Genomic DNA, 22,531 nt, shown 5'->3' with positions numbered 1-22,531 from the left:
GTGCTACCGCCGGAACTGTAGAAGGCTCGTGACAACTCCTGTCGCTAAACAGCGGCTAGCATCCTCATGCGCTTTTTATATATATATATAAGAGACAGACGATGGCCGACGCGCTTGAAAGCGCAGAGCGTGTGCCGTGCAAACTTCGCAGAAACCTCGTACTGTTGCCCCAGACTACGACGCTGTATACCCACAGTGCAAGCAGGCGCGTGTGAGCAGGATTTAAAGAGGCGTCTCGAATGACAGAATAAAGACGGTCTAAGCGTGCCCACATCCATACATTAGCTCATTCCAATGACAAAGCGGCCACTTTCACCGGAAACGTCTGGAAAGGAAGCAATTCTTTCAAAAGTACCGATATGAAGCTGTCCCTAATTTGTACGAAAGGAAAGGCGCAGTATGTCACCTTTACCTATACCTTTCCCACCTATACCTTTCCCAATTAAGTGAAGTCAGAGGAGATTTACGGACGCAGATCTCATAGGCTATAAACTAACTGACTTTTCAGACGGTTATCACGGAGTCGGAAAATGGCTGCAGGACCGATATGTATATAACAGGAATAACTCGGGTATCGCAAGAGGAACATCACGTCATCGATCACCAAGTCGTCCAAGCGAGTCGAGATGCACGAGCAACGATTTCCTCTCCCTCGCATTTCATTGGATGCAGGGACGACAAAGAAAAACAAAACGCTGCTACGGCGAGCGCGCAGACGATGCAGTCTGACCGTGATCCGTGGACCCTACATCCGCGGCGTCCAAACCGCACGTAACACGTGCCCGCTGTTAGCAGGCCTGTCTGTGACGATGGCCATCCGTCAACGTCGTCTCGGTCGGGTTGCGTCAGGTCCCTGACGCAGGCACGCAAAATAGCCATGTGTTCGGCAGGAGCGAGGCGAGGACAGCCATAGTATGCGGCGCCGACACAGCAACGGAACTGTGTATACGCAGCTCATTAAGCTATCAGCTCATATGCGGTGATAGTGTGACATATGAGCTTCCAGCCTGCAATCTGCCAACGAAACGGATATCACTCTGATAAATTTCCTTTCTGCTTTTGGTTCTGCTGGGAACGGGCCGTTATCTTCCCATTTACAGCATAATAGTTGACCTCTTCGTTTTTTCATACCAGGTTTTTAAAAATAAAATTACAGGGCTGCATATAGGTCTCTGGAAAGCAAGAAAAACAAACGTATGGTACGTAGGCAGTGTTTTTTTTTTTTTTTCTGCTGAGCTCTATCATTAACGTTCCGGATTGATTGCGGCCTACTATCGCACTCAATCAGGCCTCCACCCTACACCAGTTATCATTATCGCACTGACTGGAACAGTGCCACTCCCTTGGACGGGAATGATGTGCATTTAGTTAATTAGCTTTGCTCAGTCATGTTAACCACAGGGTTTCCCGAACCGCGCTTCCCGGCACATTCATATATGATGTAAACTCGCGCCCATCACGACACCCGTGTGTTGCAGGTTACATTGAGCGGAACTGTGTGTCAAGTACTACGTCTATTCTGCAGGCGTCAGAAAGCTAACGAGGCATTAGAAGTAAAGAAATCTAGAAAAAAAAAGGGGGGGGGGGGGGGGGGGCTACTTCGCAAAACGAGAGTCCACACTATCTGATGACCAAACTATGAACGGCAATAACCTAAGCGCAACGCCGGCACTATTCAACCGCAGTTGAGACGCAATCTAAAATGCATCAATCATAGGACCACCTGCCAAACAGCACGTATTCAGAGCAATAAATTAACTCTGACTTGAGCCGATCTTATGAATAATGGCCATTCTCTCATCTCCAGCAGTTCAGGAGTAAATGGTAAAAAGAAAACTATACTCCAGCCACTCAAAGCCGTTATTCAGTGTTTAGAAAGCTTGTTGAGAACAATTTTTCTTTTTCCTCCTCCTCGAACGAGACAGTAGAGGCGGCGCGGTTGCAGAATAACCGCTTAGGCGGCGCGCCACCCCTCCCGGAAATGCGTCATGCTAGATCCACGCGGCGAAGACTATCTTTATTTTTTCGCCGAACTACGATGGCAGCCAGCGGGAATATGCTACAAGGCAGCATGCATGCTTGCATACTCACGCCCATGCATGAGCAAATGCACCTAAACTTGTTCCATCCAGTCTTGTCGAGCAAAGAGTTAATCCAGGCATCGTTGTAGGCCAAGTGCTCTCTCGATAGGCACATATACGGAGCGTGCTTTCCGGGTTTAAGAGCTAACACTTTCGCCGCACAACCCAATCTGGGGCAGCAGTAGCCAGCCAGTTCACTTATTCGCCGTCGACCCGCGATACGAGCCGGAGACAAGAGCGCCACTTGTCTACGGCCGTCCAGCAGCCGAATGACAAAGTGTTCTCGTTCTCCAAGAGGTGCAATTGGGAATGCTTTATATATACACCGCTGAGTGCCTACAGGTACATTCGGTGGCGGTAATCAGTTCCGCGAGCTGCGCTTAACTAATATCGGCAGCAAGGAAAGTAGGGGAGAAAGAGAACCCGATGGCAAAAGCGCTGTCTGTGGCTTCTATTACTGTGAGCATTAAAAAAAGAAAGTCGAACGGTTCGATGAACTATACATATGCTGCCCATTGCGACTCTGTCGGATGCTTTTACACTCCAGACCCAATTTTACGACCCCAAACAAGCGCAGGTGACAGCTAACAGAGCGCGCGAGCTGTTCGGAGTGCGCCGAAGACGCTCTTTCGAAGCCGAAATCCATTCCTTGTGGCCCGGTCCACGCCCTTCTAGGAAAGGTTCCAGTGAGGAACTGGAATCCCTGTGCTACCCCAATACCTTTACATTTCTCGCTCTACGCAGCTCGCTCAGCTTTGGCGAGTGTCCAGCGGCACATATCTCCTAGGGTGTGCCGCTATCTCAGGAAAACGGTGCACTGTGCAAGAAATGCAATTAAAAGAAAAAGAAACTAATAATCAGCTCGCGAAAGGAGCTCCGAAACGGTGACTATGAAGCGACGAGGCAAGAGCAGCAAAGCTGAAAATGGCGGTCTTTGATTCCAAGTTCGGATACTTTTTACCAAGAAGGTCCGCCCGATGGAATACGACCTTGCGGGGAACGCGGCTAAATCGAACGCCTACTAGCGAGAACTGAGCGCATACCGAGAGAGCCACCGCCTACGAAAGATGCCGAGAGTAGCCACACACATACGTAGCGGTCGCGGCATGACCTCGACCGTATGGCACAGCACCCTATTAGCACAGCGGGACTCTTTTGCCCAAACTGGCAAGCGCGCGAAGCCGGCTTTGCAATAAGCCGCGAGTTATGTAGCTCAGCTTAGCGTACTCTTTTTTTCTTTTGTTTTTTCAGTCAGGGTATCTACAACACTAAAGTGAGACAGAGAATGCGCCCAGTAGGTGTTGCGAAAGCGGATGCCACTCGACCAAGAAATAAAACGAAAAGACGACCTGGCGAAGATATCTCTCATTCCTACACCGGTGTTCTTACATTTCCAAACAGCCTCTCGAACTTAGCGATGCGTGGGCAGGGAGAGACACATTCCAACAGAGAGACGAGCAGCCAAGAAGTGGCGGGAGGGGAAGATATCGGTGCACAGATCATCCCGGGCGGTGGTGGGAGGCGAGGAGAGAACCGAAGGAGCCGCCGAAATAAGTGCATACCCCGCCTATTTCGATAAGGGGGGCTCTATGCTGGGGGGTGCGCTCGAACAAGCGAAGTTCGCGCTCATCTCTCGATCCAGGGGGTCACCCCACAGGTGGTCGGCGATCGCGCTGACTGAGCCGATCTTCTAACAGGGGCGTCGGCATCCGGCCGAGTAGTGTTTCGCCTTACGTTGGGAGACTTAACAGACGCGCGCGATCTATATGGGCGTCAGCAAAAGCAACGGCGCACTGCGGGCTCATCAGCCGCGAGCTTGGCTGACAGGCTATGGCGGGGGCGACGACTGAACTGACCTTTGAACTTGTACAGGCTCGACTCGTACTTCTGCAGGTTCGGATCCTCGCCGGTGTCCGTTGCGCGGCCAGCCATCGCGACAGAGTGCGGACGCCTGTCGCCGCGTCGATCGTCCTCCGCGCTCGGTTTCTAGGCCGGCGTGGGAGCGCCTCTCAGGCGAGTTCTGCCGTGTAAGGCCAGGCACGGTGGCGGTGGTGGTTCCGCTGCCGATCGCCGCCGACGTCACACCACCACGCACACACACACACTCACACAACGCCGCTATGTGCTCTCTCTGGCGCGTCGTCCGCTCCCAGTCAGCCTCCTATGCGCACGCGCCAACGCCGCCTCGCAGTTGGGGGACACATACCGGCAGCAGCTGCCGACCGCAGAAGACAGCCATGTTCGTAGCTCAGCGGTGAGCAGTAAAGTAGTCACGTGCTGCCGCCGCACCGCAGCAGTGTGTCGCTTATTAATCGTTGCCGATCAGCGCGACGCCTCGTGGCGTTGCGCACTGAAGGCGAAAGTGAGGCGGCGCGTCGTCGTCATCCGCGTGCCCGACCTGAGGCGTGTAACCTCCTCGACCGGCATGCAAGAAGGCTGCTGCTCGCGGGAGCAGCTGGCTGAACCAGGCCAAACCTTTCCCCTCAGGAGAGGGAGGGGTGCCTTCGAGGGCAAATGCTTCAAACGTTTCCGACTGCCTCCACACCTCCTCGGGGAAAGCCCCTCTCCGCGTAACCGCAGAACACCGCCCTGACGCCGGGACCACTGGCGCCATCTCTGTTCTGGTACGAAAACTGCAACTGACATCGACACGCTCCACCGCGAGTGAATCGGCTATGGAGGTCAGTAGACAGAGCCGCCGCCTACGAGTCTCCGTATCAGGTACAGCGTCCCGCAAAATGCAATACGGAATCTCAGATCAGTTCATCTGGAAGCCACCAGAGGACGCAACAATCGGCAAGCAGCCGCTGTTTGAACCAACTATCGTATTGTACTGAGACGATTTAACGGAGTCACTGCGACAGCCCTGTTCGTCTTCACGGAATCATAGACAAGCTCATAGCGCCACTTATATTTCTTTGGCACGACAAGCGTCTATTCGTGAGTCGTGACCCCGTCCTTGCGCGCGACTAGGTCCAGCCGGTGAATAGACCGCAGCGGGCGAAGGTCTCCCCGAGACCGCGGCGAACGCCAGTTCGCGGGCCAAGAAGGTTTACGACCTCCGGGAGACTCGAAACTCGCCGCACTTCTGACTTTTTCTTTCTCATTTTTTGTCGTGCAATGACTTTGTAAGTACAGCTCCGAGGAGACCGTAGCTAGCCGTAGCGGCCGGAACGCGCGTCGCTGCACAAAACGGCTCCGAAAGCGGCGGCAAAAAAGACACCTGCACAAACGACGAGGTCGCGTTCCGCTCGCGAACGAGGAATGGGGGTTTACGAGCGTTGCTACAAGCCCCTACTCGACTGCGAAGCGGTTGCAAGGTGTTGTCAGGCCTTGACGAGTACTTTGTAGCACTGTGCCCAACAACTGGTGGTAGTGAACCGTTGTGCTTATCGAAAGATAATCGGCAAGCTGGTGGCCTAAGGAGGTCAGTAGGAAACAATTGTGGTCAGTTAAGTATACGGGGTGATCGTGCATTGTCTTATCTGAGGCATTTGGGGTCTATCGGCGGCCTGTCAATATGATCCCCTCAATGATTATTTATCAAACGGAAACGTATTGTGGTAGCTATTTAAAAGAAAAAAAAATTAGGCGACGCGGCACCTCATTAACAATGCTTTAATAACCAGGATGCAGCGAAAAGAATGTTTTTCTCCTTTTTTTTTTTTTTTTCGCGACGCAATATGACGCGAGCATTTTCCTTCGCGTTATTGCACATCTCCGCGTACACAGAACAATGCACTGCCGACTGACTCATATGACACTGACACCGGAGTGTGTATCTCTGGTATTTCAAGGATATGGGACGCCAACTTTTAGATCACTCACAACGTGTAAAAAACAAAACGTTATCGTGGCAGAGCAATTTCAAACATCACGCTCGCTGCATGTCAGGTCCACTATCGGCTTCAAAACGCAGAGGAGGTTAGCTGTGTCGTTCCAGTCGCATACGTAGACGTCATTCTGATTGCAGCGTGCACTGGTCGTTCGTAGGGTCCTCATGGTCAATGCGAATCGTGCAATGCACCTGAAGCGGGATCAGACACGTGGATATCTATAGTGGGAAAATGGCCTTCCCTGCGCGCTCGACGTGTTTAGGCTATGGCAAATGTGCGCGCGCACACACAAAGCGAGTCCGTGCTCACCGCACCTTTGTTGAAGAAGGGATAGATGATCAGGGGACTCCTTATTTGTAGTGAGGTCATGCGAGCTGTCACTCGGCTAGTGGTAAGTTGTAGAAGACCCGCCGGTGTGGCGCAGTGGTTAGGGCGCTCGGTCACTGTGCCCAAGAACGCCGGATCGAATCCCGGCCTCGGCGGCCGTTTTCCACTACGGCGTCTCGATCATAGCCCGAGTCGCTTTGGAACGTTAAACCCCACAAACCAAACCAACCAAGTTGTAGAAGACATCAAACATTGCACTGCGATGACTCGAGAGTTCTTCGATCGTAAGTCTCGAAAGTCGGCTTCGAGATCCCGTGGGTTCCCTTCACTTATTTTATAAAACTATCGCTCAAGCCTCGCGTTTTGAACAATCCTCCCGAGGTCAACGAGACAACCGACGTGACCCCTAACCCACTTATTTGTCTACAACACACTGAAAGCCGAAATAATGCAAGTAGGAGAATGGACACTTTATTTCAATCATCAATAACTGCTACACCACACATGCGCCCACAGAAAATTAAAAAAAAAAACATATTTGGTCACAAATAGTGTACTCAAATAAAAACTATAAGTTGCAAAATAATGTACACAATATGCACGGACAATATCAGCTCCAGTTTAATCAATACATGACGATGATGACTGACCAACTATACTTACAGCAACAAGACATCCCGATCAGCATGGCCGTGTTCCTCCCTGGCATCCTCGGCCATGCGGCCGAGGTTGTTGGGGCGCGTACCTTTTCTGTTGGACAATTAAAGTTTGTTCTCTCTCTCTCTCTCTCTATCAGCTGAAGAAGCGCAGCCGAACCGGAGGCCTCTTTGGGGCGCAGCCGTGCTGAACGCACAATCGCTAATGCCGGAAGGAAGGAGCGCTCGGCAGCGCAAGGCTCACAAGGCGCTCGCGGAAGTTTCAACCACGCGCAAGTTCGTTAACAGTTTCCGCGCACTTCGCAAAGTGGCCGCTCTCTACGGCGACCGAGTGGGAAAGCCTCCGTCCGAGTCAGCTGCGCCCGGAGCGCTCCTATTATGAAATCGCATACGGCATACGCTGGCGGCAAGGCCGTGCATTCGACCGCCGGAAACACTTCGAAATTCCTCAGTGGCTTCTAGTTTCTTATTCCTTCTCGGAGATGAGCGGAGGCCGCTTGCTTTGCATGGTTTCTGGAACGTATGCAACATAGATGTTCTGCTTCTAAACTTTGGTTTATTTTACATCATACACTACACACATACATCATACACTGCACACTGCACACTGCACTATATCATACACTGCACACATACACTGAACCTCTCCAATATGAACTTTACTTCTTGTACTTTCTAAACAGGACTTCAAGGCTGCTCTAGCTTAGAATCGGTTGCCAGCAGTTATACACTTTTTTTTTTCTTGGTCAAACATTGTAGAATCCCTCTCATGTCGGGAAGCGACCAACTACAATAGTGTTGAAATGGATCTTGTCAAAGCTGCCGCTTGTCTTCCCCCTCTCCGAGCCGCTACCCATATAGAGCGACACTTGGGCACTGAAAGGTATATATGCTTAAAGCGTGCTAAGATCACGCAATTTCACTGGTCGACGGCGAGCCCATCAGACCGCGCTGAGTCCTGTCCGTGTCTCCCTCCTCTCTCCGCGTAACGGAGCCAAGCAATGATGCAACAGATGGCGCGCTGATGACGTCCCGAAAAGGGTGACGATCGGGCCAGATGTCGGAAAAGGCTGACAAGACGGGTTCAGAGACATGCCTTCAAAATGACAGCAAATGCTCAAGAAAAGCGCGCTAAAGTGGGAACCTTCAAGCAAAGCGAGAGCGCGCCGCGAAACGGGGACGCGGTAACGGCAAACCATGGTACACACCGAAAAGAGGAGGCTTTCAAACATGCCAGGAGTCGTTGACGTACAGCCGAAAATAACCTACATGTTTTGCTTCCAGGTCGCGACCATTTTCTTTCTTTCTACGCGACACCGAGCGAATAATTTCGGAAACCGCTAGGGCTTTCACAACATCGCGACATGAACGCGCACACACCAGACCGGACCGAAGAGGAAGGCATGCGTCCGCTGTCAAGTCTGAAATATGCCGGACAATCTCTTCTGCCGCCTATGACGCCTCTGTCAACTCTTCTACACATTCAGCGGCAACTCCGAATTTGACAGTAATTAATGCCCACCCTTTCATACTTCCTTAACCTTGAGAGATCCACATGAATCGCCGCAACTCCGAATTTGATAGTAATTAATGCCCACCCTTTCATACTTCCTTAACCTTGAGAGATCCACATGAATCGCCGCCACTCCGAATTTGATAGTAATTAATGCCCACCCTTTCATACTTCCTTAACCTTGAGAGATCCACATGAATCGCCGCCAGTGCGAATTTGATAGTAATTAATGCCCACCCTTTCATACTTCCTTAACCTTGAGAGATCCACATGAATCGCCGCCACTCCGAATTTGATAGTAATTAATGCCCACCCTTTCATACTTCCTTAACCTTGAGAGATCCACATGAATCGCCGCCAGTGCGAATTTGATAGTAATTAATGCCCACCCTTTCATACTTCCTTAACCTTGAGAGATCCACATGAATCGCCGCCACTCCGAATTTGATAGTAATTAATGCCCACCCTTTCATACTTCCTTAACCTTGAGAGATCCACATGAATCGCCGCCAGTGCGAATTTGATAGCAATTAATGCCCACCCTTTCATACTTCCTTAACCTTGAGAGATTCACATGAATCGCCGATACAAGTACAAAGAGGCAGTTGTTTTTCGGGCCAACTATCCACACTTTTAAATTTCCTTATTCGCCCGAAGCACTCCGAAACACTGAGCATGCACCCAGCAACTGGCCTGTGCGTACCTTACTTAAGACGTTCGAGATAACCAGGCAGAAAGCGAACGCCGCTGAGAATCCGAGATGCAAGTTTAGAAAGGGGAAGGCCAGCGATGAACGAGGGGGAAAGAAATGAAGCGTTACCCGTGTCGGCGCATGCAGTGCCGGGGGCAGTGGTTTCACACGATAGCCCGCATTAGACGCAAAGCGCATCTAATTCCTGAGCCCGAGCGCGCGCGAGCGGTCGCCGACCTGCAGCGAGCGTCCATGCGTCGCAGGGCACTTCGACGGGGGAGGGGAAGGGGTCACACAGGCCACGCGTGCAGCACTGCCAAAGCAGCCGCCAGGGCAAGCATCGGCCAATCCGGCGACGCGGATTCAAAAAGCCACGACAGCTGTCCGTGAACGGCCGCTGCTCCCCACGTCGTCTCGTTCATATAACTATATATACGAACCTGATTTCGAACAGATATAAATAGCTTAAAAGATAGCTCCGCTGCATCGTTTCATATCAAGACGGCGGACGCTCTTCGCGAGAGTGCTGTAGTCCAGGTTTAAAGGGCTGCTACGCAACCCGGAGAGTCTGGGGACATGTATGTACGTGTACGACGGAATGGAACGAAGTATATAAGGATTAAGTTAATAAGCACACACTTTTTTTTTTCCCGTCTCCAAACTAGTTTTGCTCTTCGGCAGCGTAAGATACCCGAAATTCACCTTCTACTTCAGTAGAAAAACAACCAAGAAAGTAAGGTATGGGTATGAGTCGGTAAAACAGCGAACACAAGAGCGCTGAAGTCGGGGACAAGAAAGAACACGGACAAGCGGTCACTTCGGCTATAAACAGAAGGTCGATAGCAACCAAAGTCCCGTCGCGTGACACAGACACTGCGTCTCTTTTGACGAGGCTATTGATGGCACGCTGACACAGTTCAAACAAATACGATCAATTTCACTATGCGCTTGTCCGTGTTCTTTCTCGTCTCCGTCTTCAGCGCTATTGCGTTCGTCGACCAAGAAAATTCGTCCTTTTGTACAAAGTGGCTGTTCCCTTTCACAGTGGAGGAAGCTGGCTGTATCGCTGTCTACACATACAACCAACTTGGTACGGGCGGGTCACCACACTCAACCATAACTGTGGTGTCCGGACTATCGCTTTTCGGCAGGTGACCACGTGACAACGACCCCCCGTCAACCACTTGGACAGCCGCAGTAACTATAGGTCCCAGCGTGAAATTCCTCACGATTGTACTGTTGTAGCGAAGACTCGAAAAGTGTGCTGTTTGAACACTATGTTTCTCGAGTGCGCAAATCGGTGCATGCAGGTACGGTTCATACCGGTTTATCGGATCGAACGTCAAAGAAAAGTCTATAAGTGAATGCGAGGTCAAGCACACTTTTAAAAAAGGCTGTATACGCGGAGACAAAAAAAAAATAAAAATAAAACAAAAACACTATAGATGACCTTCACGGCGTCCGCGATTCTACCTCTCCATATGAAGGAACCCCTGTAAACCCGAGTTCTGCGATACTGCACGCTTCTATTGACGCAAGGGCGTCCAGTATCCCTCTCCTCTCTCTCCTAGCGCGCATACATACTCAATGGACAGCAGCACGCGATCGTGACGCGTAGCCAGTGCACCGCGCCCGATCACGGAAGGAACAGGAGGAGGACCGTTTGGGGCTATTTAAAAGTGGATCGGCCAATCGCGGCACGACCGCGGGTCGCCACACGCTCCCGCGTCACGACGCCGCGCACAGCTGCTCCCTTCGGTCGCTATTCCTTGCCGGCTTCCTTCGGCAGCAGGCGACGCCCGGCCTGCCGCTTTCGCTGCCATGTTCGGCCACTGGGGCGCGTTGCGGCTGCCCCATCTTCAACTGGTCGAGTTCAGGCGGTACAGGTGAAGCGCGTGCACAAAACATGTGCCACATCTTCAAGTCTATAATCCACGTACACGCACCGTTTCTCATTATTCTCTTGGAACAAATGTCTTCCAAAAAAAAACAACAAAAAACAAGCATACTCGCCCGTGTTCCACGCTTAATTCTTTCCATTCCCCCGCCTAGAGTCTTGCCTACTTCTTTTTTTCTTCTTTTTTTTTTTTTTTTGCACGATGTGACCAGAGTCTTTATAAACTGCACTTTATCAACACCTAATAACGCTTCCCTAAAGGGGGTGGGTTTACTAAACGTCTGGCTCGCTTATGCAAGCAGCTTTTAAGCCCTCACTAGCATATCTGTCGATGAATAGCGAAGATGTAAACGGTGACACGCTGTCGCACCACAAGTTGTCATCCGTTAGAAGCAAGCGAACAGGCCTAGCTTCAGGGTGCCGCTTCCTCAAGCGTTCTCTCTGCTCGCAAGCCCGTCCGCGCCGTTAATGAAAAAAGCCGCTGCTCCTAAAGCTGTGAGAAGAGTATATACCGCGAATCTCCTTTCGAGTAGACCGTGGACGGTGTCTATCAAGACACATCCCGATAAAGATCCGCGACAAGTAGACGACGGGCAAATAGGAGGCGTCGCACAAGAGAGGGTGAACAGCCGGATTTCTCACCCAGCAGTTGGGACAAAAAGAAGAAAAAAAAAATGAAAAGAGCGCGACGATGACAGCCGCACAGGAGCACTCAATTACTCCCCATCGACACCCAATATAAAGCTGCCGGATGGCGAGTTAGACGTCGGTAGGCACGTGCGCCCTTCAGTTTTCGCTTATCAGCATATAGCGCATTCACTCCGACCAGCGATGCAAGGCGGCAGTTTCTAGTTACGACATACGACGCCGAATCAATTAACGCAGGTCGAAATTGATCCGGAGCCCTGGACTTTTACGATGGCACCTAATTCCTTCGTTCATTTCTTCCTCCATATGCCGATCCCTCATGGCGCGTTTGGGGCATCCACCGAGTAGGGAGGAGTTTTATTTTCGGTATATTCTATACACTGCTCAAAACAAAAATCATTACATCAGAATTATTAACACTACTAACAGCATCAGCATCAATACCACCGTCACCGCGTTGTTCGCTTCACACATTTTCGTTTTTTTTTTTTTTTCTAGTAAGGCAAGACCTACAACCTCTCGAGCTGCCGGCTTTGTAAGGGAAATGAGAAGTCCGTAAACACTGTCCCCGCGGCACCTCCGTCGAGAGAGCTCCGCTCGGAGTTCGAGAGAAAAAAGGCGGCCGTCACCAGCGTCCGGCGACGCCTTCGAGGCGCCTCAATTCGCGGAATGCGATGATATCCGCGTCTATTTCGAACGTCGTCGTGGAGGCGCCAGGTTTCGTTTAAAGTGAGAAACTCTCGATGAGTCGTGTCCGCGACCGGCTCCTGCTCTCCAAGCGATGACGCCACGCGCACGGAAGCAGGACGATGACGCGCAGATGGCTGCCAGCGAATTTCACGCTGTGCAATTGTAGTCCGCAAGCGTCGCAACTTTGCTGCACGTCACCGAAAACCGAGAAAGCATCTGTAATAAATGATATAAACTCGCCGGCGGTTTCCTTTCCTTTTTCAGACCGCTCCCATTGCGAGCTGCTTCAGCCAACATCCACCATCACTGGCTTTTCCACACGCGCGCGCATAATACTGCACCTCCTCTGGGTCAAATTCACTCACCAACTTCTCTGAAGCAGCACGCACCAAAGTATAAAGTATTGCACGTTCTCTATCTGCACCCAAACTCAACACGGTTTACAACCAGAACTCTCCTTTACGTGTGACGCGCGCACTGACGTCATTCACGCTTGCCTACCCTCCCCCCTCCTCACCCGCACCAAAGAACAGTCTGCTGAAACTCACACCCACTTACCCCGACCTACACTCGCAAACACTCAACTCACGCCGAACCTACACTCGCAAACACCGCGGGCCAGGAGTCACTGGCACGTTCAATACTCGCGGGCCGCGGCTACTCTCATCCGCCAGAGCTGTCCCGCCGTGGTGGTGCAGTGGTAAAGGACGCTCGACTACTGTGCTTAATTGGGATGCGGGATCGAATCCCGGCCGCGGCGGCCGCTTTTCGATGGAGGCGAAAAGCAAGGCATCCGCATGCCGTGCGATGCCAGTGCACGTTAAAGAACCCCAGGTGGTCGAAATTTCCGGCGTCCTCCACTACGGCGTCTCTCATAGCCTGAGTCGCTTTGCGACGTTAAACCCCACAAACCATAACCGAAACTCACTCACCAGCACTCACTACGTTCACTCACTGGCACTTCCTTAACACTCCAAAGCGCGCAAATGAGAGAGAGAGAGAGAGAGAGAGACCCGTGCCTCCCTCGCGTCTCTGCAGACACAAGCACTGCCCGCAACAATGTGCCGGAGTAGTAATGCGCCGATTTCCCGCCGTATTTACTCGGAGGCATTAGAGGCGTATCTGAACTGTGTGTATAGAAATGCCGGACGCGGCAGGCATTATATATATATATATATATATATATATATATATATATATATATATATATATATATATATATATATATATATATATATATATATATATACTAATATACAGCTCCCGACAAAAGAACGCGCATAGCAGCAGCATGCACCAGAAGGACGGGTTTCGGGCTTTTTACCACCGCGCACGCGCGGCTCACGCCTGCGGGTATACGGTCCAAACAACGCCCACGTATTCTCGTACTATATTGCGTGCACTCGGCGCGCAAGAATTTTTTGTTTGTTTGTTTCCTCCCTTCTTAACGTCCCTTTCACGGCGCATGCAGAGGACGCACAATGGGACAGACAGGCACCGCAGCTCGACCCAGATCCCAAGCACAGCAGCAGAGCGAGTAATGATACAAAGAGACAGAATCCACATCAGGCGCAGCGTATTAGCGTGCGGGGTTTATTTAAAGCAGTGCCGATTCCCGACATCCACAAAGGCAGTCAGAAAAATGATAAAATAATACGACAGCTCTAACCATATTTCGGGGCCGCGCTGGGGCCCACAGTTCTCGCAAACCAGGGGCCCCTTAAAGGGACAGAACACTGGCCAAAATATGTCATGAGATTATGGTGGAGATGAAAAGATCTTGCCTCATATAGTACAGATCGAGCACTACAATATCAAAGAAAAGAGGCTTTACCATTTTAATTTGCCATTGAAAATCGCATGGATGGATGGATGGATGGATGGAATATAGGAGCGTCCCCTTTGCAACGGGGTGGTAGCAGTAGCTATCATGCTCATTTTTCTTCCTATATCTTAATTATTGATAAAACAACAGAGCATAAAAACAACAGAGGCGCTATCTAGCGGAGAAACCCTAGTACTTTCAGTGTAGCCCCCACGTGACTACATGTCAGCAAAATATCGCTGATTTTCGTAACCGCACATTGTTCATTTTTCGTCTAGGAGTGCTTGCCATAATTTATTATATTTTGCGCTCTCTCCAGTGCGTCGTTAAATAAAAACCACCCCTGCTTTCGCATCGCGAGAGGTATGCTTTCAGGTTTTGCTACTAGATGGCGCCACAGTGTTTGCAATTTCGTGAATGAAGCAATGGCAGTGTCCACTAAAACTTTCGTCGACGAGGGCATACGTTATTGTGCCGTAACAGCATTGAGTGTGAAACTGAAAAGTTACTCTACGCAAAAAATGTCTAATTACTGTCTGGCGAGTGAAAGTTATATTTATTTTCGGTACGTCTTTTTTGTCGACCACCAGTCGTCATCGCGGTCGCTGCTCATGGTTTCCAGCGTCGGACTACATAAAAACGGGCGCACGCAATGATCGAAAAATTCCCGGAAAAAAATTTTCTACAGCGTTTCTAACAAAACCGTTATCGAATCGAACATTTTAGACATCAATCTTTCCACTGCGGCGAAAAAAAAAATTGAGACCTAAATTCCAGTGTTCTGTCCCTTTAAAATCCTATGCGGATTATCCGTCTAGCTGTTTGGTAGCAAGTGCACCAACCACTACTGCTGAAGAAGCTGACGTTGAGAGATTTTACGCGGACCTACAATGCCTTTTAGACCGCACCCCATCATCAGACGTCGTTTTTCTCATAGGAGACTGGAATGCTAAGGTCGGGAGTGAAGAAATATCCGGAATTATAGGCAAGTTCGGTCTTGGCGAGCCAAATGAAGCTGGGCAGAGGCTAGTAGGGTTTTGTCAAGAAAACAACTTGACCATAGCGAATACTCATTTTCAACAGCACAAGAGGCGCCTGTACACATGGACTTCACCGGACGGTCTGCACAGGAATCAGATCGATTATATTCTTTGCCGGCAGAGATGGAGAAGCGCTATACAAGCAGTAAAAACAAGGCCTGGGGCCGATCGTGGCACCGATCATCAGCTTCTTGTTGCCAAAATTAAGCTTCGATTGAGGAAAACGCAGAAAACTAGAAGGCCTTTCAGGTATGATCTGGATCAAATTCCATTAGAATATGCTGTGGAAGTGAGGAATCAATTTCAAGAATTAGATCTAGAAGACAGAGAGCCCGAGGAGATGTGGACTGATGTTCGTGATATAATACAAGACGTCGCTACTAAGGTAGTTCCAAAGCAAAAGAAATGCAAGAAAGCGAACTGGTTATCTGAAGAGGCTTTGCAAATAGCTGAGGAAAGGAGGATGGCAAAAGTTATGGGGGAAAGAAAAAGATACAAGGTTCTCAACTTAGATTTTCAGAAAATAGCAAGGAGAGATAAGAATTCCTTCCTGAACATACAGTGCCAAGCAGTTGAATGCAACAGCCAATTAAGGAACACAAGAGCTCTGTATAAGACAATCAAAGATATCAAAGGAAGCTTCCGTGCTAAGCTGGGCGTGATAAAGGACAAACGAGGCAAGGACCTCACTGAAGCCTCAGAGATAAAGAAGAGGTGGCAGGAATACACAGAACTGTAGAAGAAGGACCCGAATGTGCAAACCCAACATAAGACGGTTGTGATTACTGATCTCGAGCCGGCCATCCTGAAGAGTGAAGTTGAATGGGCCTTAGCCAGCCTTGCTAAAAACAGCTGAGTTGCTTCAAAACCTCAACCATGACGCTGTTAACATTCTGCATACATTATGTCAGAAGATTTGGACAACCCTGCAGTGGCCACAGGATTGGAGGTGGTCAGTTTACATCCCCGTTCCAAAGAAAGGCAGTGCCAAAGATTGTTCCAACTACAGCACGATCGCGCTTATTTCGCATGCTAGCAAGGTGATGTTGAAAATCCTCCAAGGAAGGCTGCAGCAGTATGTGGATCGGGAGCTTCCGGACGTGCAAGCTGGGTTTCGCAAGGGCAGATGAACTAGAGACCAAATTGCCAACCTTCGCTGGGTCATGGAAAAAGCAAGAGAGTTCCAGAAACCCATCTACTTCTGCTTTATTGATTATGCGAAAGCGTTTGACTGCGTAGATCCCAGCAGATTGTGGCAAGCACTCCAAGAGATGGGAGTTCCAATTCACCTCATCTGCCTCCTCAGGAACCTGTATGAAGGACAAGAGGCCACAGTCAGAACTGGGCGTGGCCTTACTGATTGGTTTCCGATTGAGAAAGGAGTGAGGCAAGGCTGCATACTGTCGCCCTGCCTATTTAACCTATATGCAGAGTGCATCATGAGGAAGGCCGGTCTGGACGAGTCTTCAGCTGGAGTGAAGATTGCTGGATGATACCACTTTAATGGCAGAAAGTGAAGTGGAACTCAAGAGACTTCTGATGCGCGTACAAGAAGAGAGTGAGAAGTTTGGGCTTAAACTGAACATTAAAAAGACAAAGATCATGGCGTCTTGCCCTATAAAGTCCTGGAGCATCAATGGACAAGAAGTGGAAGCTGTGACAGATTTTCCCTTCCGGGCTCCAAGATTACCTCGGAAGGAGACTGCAGCCAAGAAATTAGGAGACGCCTGCTTCTGGGAAAGAGAGCAATGGTTAGCCTTGACCGCCTAGTAAAGAGCAGAGACATTAGTCTGCCAACCAAGGTCCGTATAACTCGTGCTATGGTCTTTCCAGTTTTGATGTATGGATGATGCGAGAGTTGGACTGTGAAAAAGGCTGACCGCCGAAGAATTGACGCGTTTGAATTGTGGTGCTGGCGAAGACTCTTGAGAGTTCCTTGGACAGCCAGAAGATCAAATCAGTCGATACTGTCGACCATAAACCCTGACTGCTCATTGGAGGGTCAAATTCTAAAGTTAAAGCTCAGCTACTTTGGTCATTTGATGAGAAGAGAGGAGTCGCTGGAGAAAGATTTGATGTTGGGAAAGGTTGAGGGTCGCCGGAGAAGGGGTAGGCAGCGAACGCGATGGTTAGATGGCATCCTCGAGGCACTGCAGATGACATTATGTGATGTTAGGAAGATAGAGACCGGAAACCGTGGCGTGACATGGTCCATAGGGTCACGAAGAGTCGGACACGACTGAACGACTGAACTGAACTGAACTGCAAGAGACAAGACACTGCGTAGGAAGACACGCGAAGGGGCTAGTTCCAACGGCGACGGTCTTTGTTAAAAGTCCTTAGCTAGGTCCCCGTTAGGCAAATAAAAATAAACAATTTCAGGGCCTTCCCTGAAATCACATGTCGGTTGAAGGCCGAGCAAAGAAGGGGAACCAGAGTAACCTTACTCGCCGCTAAACTGCAAGGAAAGCTCGGAGTGTGGATGAGTGAGTGAGTGAGTGAGTGAGAGTGAGTGAGTGAGTGAGTGTGAGTGAGTGAGTGAGAGTGAGTGAGTGAGTGAGAGAGAGAGTGACTGAGTGAGTGAGTGAGTGAGTAAAACTTTATTAAATGCATGAGGATCTTTTATCTTCGCCTCTTCAGCCGAGGCTGACGAGCGGTTGGCGCCTCCAGTCCTGGGCACCACTGGCTTCCGCCAGCTTGCGAGCTCTTTTGACCAGGTAAAGCTGAGCCTCCGGATCAGAGCTAGCCAGCAAAGCCTCCCACTGCCTTTCATCTTGATTTGGAACTGTTTGTATTTAATGTGCACTGCATTCCCACGTTATGTGGTAAAGGGTAGGGGAACCCTCCCGCGCCATGGGTATTCGTCTCTGAATGTCGTGGGATGCATCACGTGTAATATGTGTAAATTAATGAAGAGGCCCGTCTGTAGCCGCCTCACATCTGTGGCCTCCTCGTTGCTGAGCTTCTGATGTAACTCCGGATATGCTTTCCGCAATCCTCTGTAGTGCTGTAGTACTATGGTGTAGTTGAAGTCAAGCGAAATCAGGTCCTCTGCCGCGAGACTGTTGGGCGCACTGTAGGTTGTATGTCCTCGGGCTACCCTGTCCGCGTACAAATTCCCCACGATCCCTGCGTGCCCTGGAATCCACACTAATGTTTGAGTGCATAATTTTTTTGGCTCGCTTATGGAAGTCAGGATTTGGTGTACTGTCTTAGATATCTTGCTCCGCTGAAAATTTCTCCATGTGGATTGAGAATCCGACAGTATCGTCACACTTCCCAGTTTCTCTTCCCTGCCTAATGGCCATTGCGTGAGCCGCTTCTGCCTCGGTGACCGCACAGTTAGTTTTCTAGTGATTTTTTTTCGAACAAATTGAAAGCGAAACACGTTTCTTTTCGATTTTTACACACGAAAAGTCAACTTAACTGCAGAAGCGAAATTTTTAACTGGCTTTCACATCAAGGCTACTCGTCACCAGGTCCACAGGCAGTATATTACAATAAGAAAGTCAGCTAAGAGAAACTCGGGCACTTTTTCCTCTTTTTTCCCCCCCTTTTTTTTTTCAGCGTGCCTTTCCGATCATTAGGCAACCCACCACGGTGGCACAATGGCTACGTCACTCGGCAGCTGAGTCGGAATATAACTCATGGGCTCGAAACCTACGCCGTTTCGAAACGAAAGAGAGAGAGAGAGAGAGAGTAAATGTCTGCCTTCTACCGCGACGGCAGCGCATACTGGATATCGCCAACTATAAGGTCGAAATTATTCCGGAGCCCTTCACTACGGTGCGCTCTTTCGCTCCGTCGCTCCCACTTTCCTTCCCTCACGGGGCGGTTAAGTTATTCAGAGGGAAATGACACAGCTACGACTCCTTTCCTTTCCCCAAAAGCAATTTCCAATCACACATGCAATAATCCAGAAGCGAACTTTTATCCGACGGCACATGCCTCATCTACCATGTGACCCGTCTCTACGAGGCGTGAACCAACTCTCTCAAATTCCACTCAAACGTCCCTGTCCAGTATTACGAGTTTCTCCGGATTTCTGCAGCCGAAATAATGAAATCCATGAGGCGCTCGTGTTGTTTTCCCAACGACCTTCGACTCGCTGCTCGGCACTTGGAAGTTGGAACACGTCAAATGCGCACACCACACGCGTACCTGGCCCTGCTCAAACGTATGGGCGATTTCAGCTGTGATATCGCTGGCCGCAACCTACTCACAAAAATGACGAAGCAGTCTTAAGCACAGAAGAAAAAAAAAATTTGATAGTTTAGCACTGTTCGGCCTAATTCGAATTAGGCACGCTGGCACGTCGAGTTTCATTTCGAGGCGCGGTTTTCAAGGTCAAGGTCGAGCTTCTGACAAAGATCAACGAAATCCGCGAGTGCGAACCTTATAGTGGTAGGCCTGTACTGGTTCTGGATACGTAGCGCACGGACGGAAGCTGGTGAAGATGATGACATGCATTGCACAGCGCGAGAGATATGGCAGACCTGCCAGAGGCCAATGACCGGGCGAAGCTGCGAATGCGGGTTTCTAGTGCCAGCGTGCCGAAATTCTAAGGTGCCCTCGGCAACAAGGTGAAAGGACTCGGAAGAAAGAAAAGAGTATTTTACACACAAAAATTTCTTCTTTTTTTATTTTGTATGGGGGGAGGAGGGGGGGGGGGGGGGGCGCAAAACAGAAAAGAGGCCGTACATTATCTATAGCGGCCGTAAATAGGGTACTGAGCAAATAATTCAGATAACACTAAAACTGCGGTGGACGGCTATTTCAGATTAAAAAAAAAATTAATTTAAAAAACACAACAAAATGCACTTCTGTATTATGTCTCGACTGCAAAATAACTGATTTGAGCCTTTACATTTTGCTCTTGGTCGGTAGAGAAAAAGCAAACAAACAAAGGGGTTAAACAATACAAGGGGTTAAGCAATACGGTGGTAACATTTTGATTCGTAAGCATCATACTACTACGAGTCTAGTGAACGATGACGACGCGGATGAAGTGTGTGTGTGCGTGTGTGTGTGTGGGGGGGGGGGGGGGGGGATTCAAAACTGCTACTTTTCATCAGCTGTTGTTTTTATGATGGCTCGCAGCAGACTCAAAATTTGATATGGCTCAGGGTGTACCGCGAGTTCGCAATTCAATAATTGGCTTGGACCGGCTAGCTGCCGACTGCATACACAACGTGCTCACCGTGCTCATCAGTGTATCAACTCAATGGTGCTCGTGCACGGCGCATGGACGATGGCCGCAGGCTGTGAACGTGACAATGATACGACATATTTCGCCAATGTTGCACTATCTTCACACTTCTGTGCTCGAGGAAGTGAACCACAATGGAAGCAGATATTCCGGGGTGCTGCAGAGACCCTGCAGAACCCTGGCGAGGGACGCATCTCTGCGCTTACGTCACTTGTCCCCGAGTTCGAGCATGCGTGACGACGCGTGTTTCGAGTGGCTCCAAGAGGAAGGGGTGGAGAGTGCGAATGAGGAGGGCTGTGCCGGCCATTGTCGCGCGCGCGCGAAACCGTTCGGCGCATCGCGCGCTCACAACGCTCCATCCCTCGACCCGCTTTCTTTCCTTTTTCTTTCTTTTTTTTTTTTTTTTGCGCAATGTCCCGTAGTGACGGCAGAGGAAGCCGCTTTTAGACGCCTTGTCTTTCCCTCGCTTTCACCGACGAAGAACGAGGGGGAGGGGCAAGATAGACGGCGGAAGAAGAGCGGCGGAACGCTGCTCACGCAACCGGAAGTGGACGCACCGGTTGCCCCGTCTACCGCTGCAGCAGCTGTCGAAAGACGAGGAGGGCCCTTTCCTCCCCCTCTTTCCTATCGTTCACTCGGACGCCCGCGGAAGAACAACCAACAAAGGAAGAAGAGAGCACAGAGTCTCTTGCATCACGCAATGACGCAACCAGGTTGGGCGGGGTCACTCTTCCACCGAGCGGCTGTCGGCCGTGAAGAGTCGGGGCCTCGCATTCGGAAAGCTGGGGAAGGAGGCCTCGAATGAGAGCACCGCTTTCGAGGAACCGAGCGAACCAACTCGTCCGCGCACGTACGAGGCAGCAGAAGTGAAGAAAAGAAAAAAAAAGGTGGGAAGGCGTACGGCACACGTCAGGACCAGCGCCCCACCATCGATCGCGATTTCCAATACACAAAACCTCGGTTGCCCCGTAGCCGCTCCACGTGGTGCTACAGCACAGCGTCACGTTCGAAAGACCCGCGTAGCAACCGAGACGGTAGGGTCGCCTCGGTCGATGTGATCGCCGTGCCCTTGGTGCCAGCCCCCGGCAACCGGCGGGGGCGACTAGTCTGGACGTGCGATGGGAATCTGCGGGCTGCGTGATGAACGGCGACTCCCCGCGGCGTAGTGGACCTTGCACATTCACGGCGTTGACGTCGTCCGCACCGGCTTCTTATCGGATTCTGGACGCATCCCCAACTGTGTTGGGAATTTGGGATTTGAACCGTGGACCTATACCAGGCCATAAATCGCAAGTGGCCAGTACGAAAGTTACAGTCGGGCATGCCCACTGTACCACTGTAGGGAAGGTTTCAAAAAACACCTTCTTAAGAAGTTTTTTTTTTCTCTCCCCCCCCTCCCTTTTTCAATCCTTCATTACCCACCCTTCTAAGGAGGCCTGTGAGGCGGCGCTGCTCAGATGCCATGACCTACAGTCCCAGCGGACCTTGGTCGCCAGGGCGCGAGCGTAGTTAGACGCCATTGAGGCTCCGGAATAGGAGCTCCACCTAGATTTGTGAGGGCCTGGGCCAATAGGGCCTCGGTCCAGACAACTCCTTGTACAAAGAGTAAATAAATAAATGTTTGTCACCACCACCACCCCATCCAATCGCAAACCTCTCCTGTGCCGGCTGCAGGAGCAACGTTATTCCAGAACCTTCTCATCCGCTGTAGCCATTACGCGACGTTCAGGACCAGCAAGTTGTCGACCCACACGGCAATTCGATTTTATGTAAGTCTCCATTGTAACACCATTATTCGAGCTGTCGTAAAAGCTCAACGCACCATCGCCAATACCTGTGACGTGGCTGAGCGGGCACCTGCCACATCGGGGTCTATCCGAGAACCTCAGCGTTCAAACCCCGCCGGCAACACGCACTAAAAAAGAGAGAAAGAGGCGGACCGCATTTCCCAAATATGAAGCACAGACGGGCGCTTCTGGGTGGTCCAAAGATTTCCGTACATCGTCCGCAGCCTGAACCCCATAGGCTCGTACATCTCGCGAGCGAAACGCACCGGTGCCACGGCAAATGCATTAGTACGCCGCCAACACAAGAGAAAAAAAAGATCCCGTCAAAGGT

The 22,531-nt window shown here is 50.4% G+C and overlaps 1 protein-coding gene across 6 annotated transcripts in view; it reads right to left on the bottom strand.

Moving 5' to 3' along the window:
• shot (dystonin-like protein short stop) overlaps window positions 1-22,531 on the bottom strand; it is a 217,874-nt gene that overhangs the window by 161,821 nt on the left and 33,522 nt on the right. The window contains exon 1 of one of the 6 annotated variants that reach the window (XM_084579136.1): window positions 3,938-4,352. The exons of the other annotated variants lie outside the window; for them this stretch is intronic. Coding sequence (XP_084435262.1) covers window positions 3,938-4,013 — 76 coding nt within the window. The 5' untranslated portion in view covers window positions 4,014-4,352. Of the gene's footprint in view, window positions 1-3,937; window positions 4,353-22,531 lie in introns of those variants that run through there. 6 annotated transcript variants of the gene reach the window in all.

This window comes from Amblyomma maculatum, chromosome 9 (genome assembly GCF_055883805.1).
Source record: "Amblyomma maculatum isolate TAMU_Amacu chromosome 9, ASM5588380v1, whole genome shotgun sequence".
Taxonomy (NCBI): Eukaryota; Metazoa; Arthropoda; class Arachnida; order Ixodida; family Ixodidae; genus Amblyomma; species Amblyomma maculatum.
This window is presented reverse-complemented; position numbering and strand designations above follow the sequence as displayed.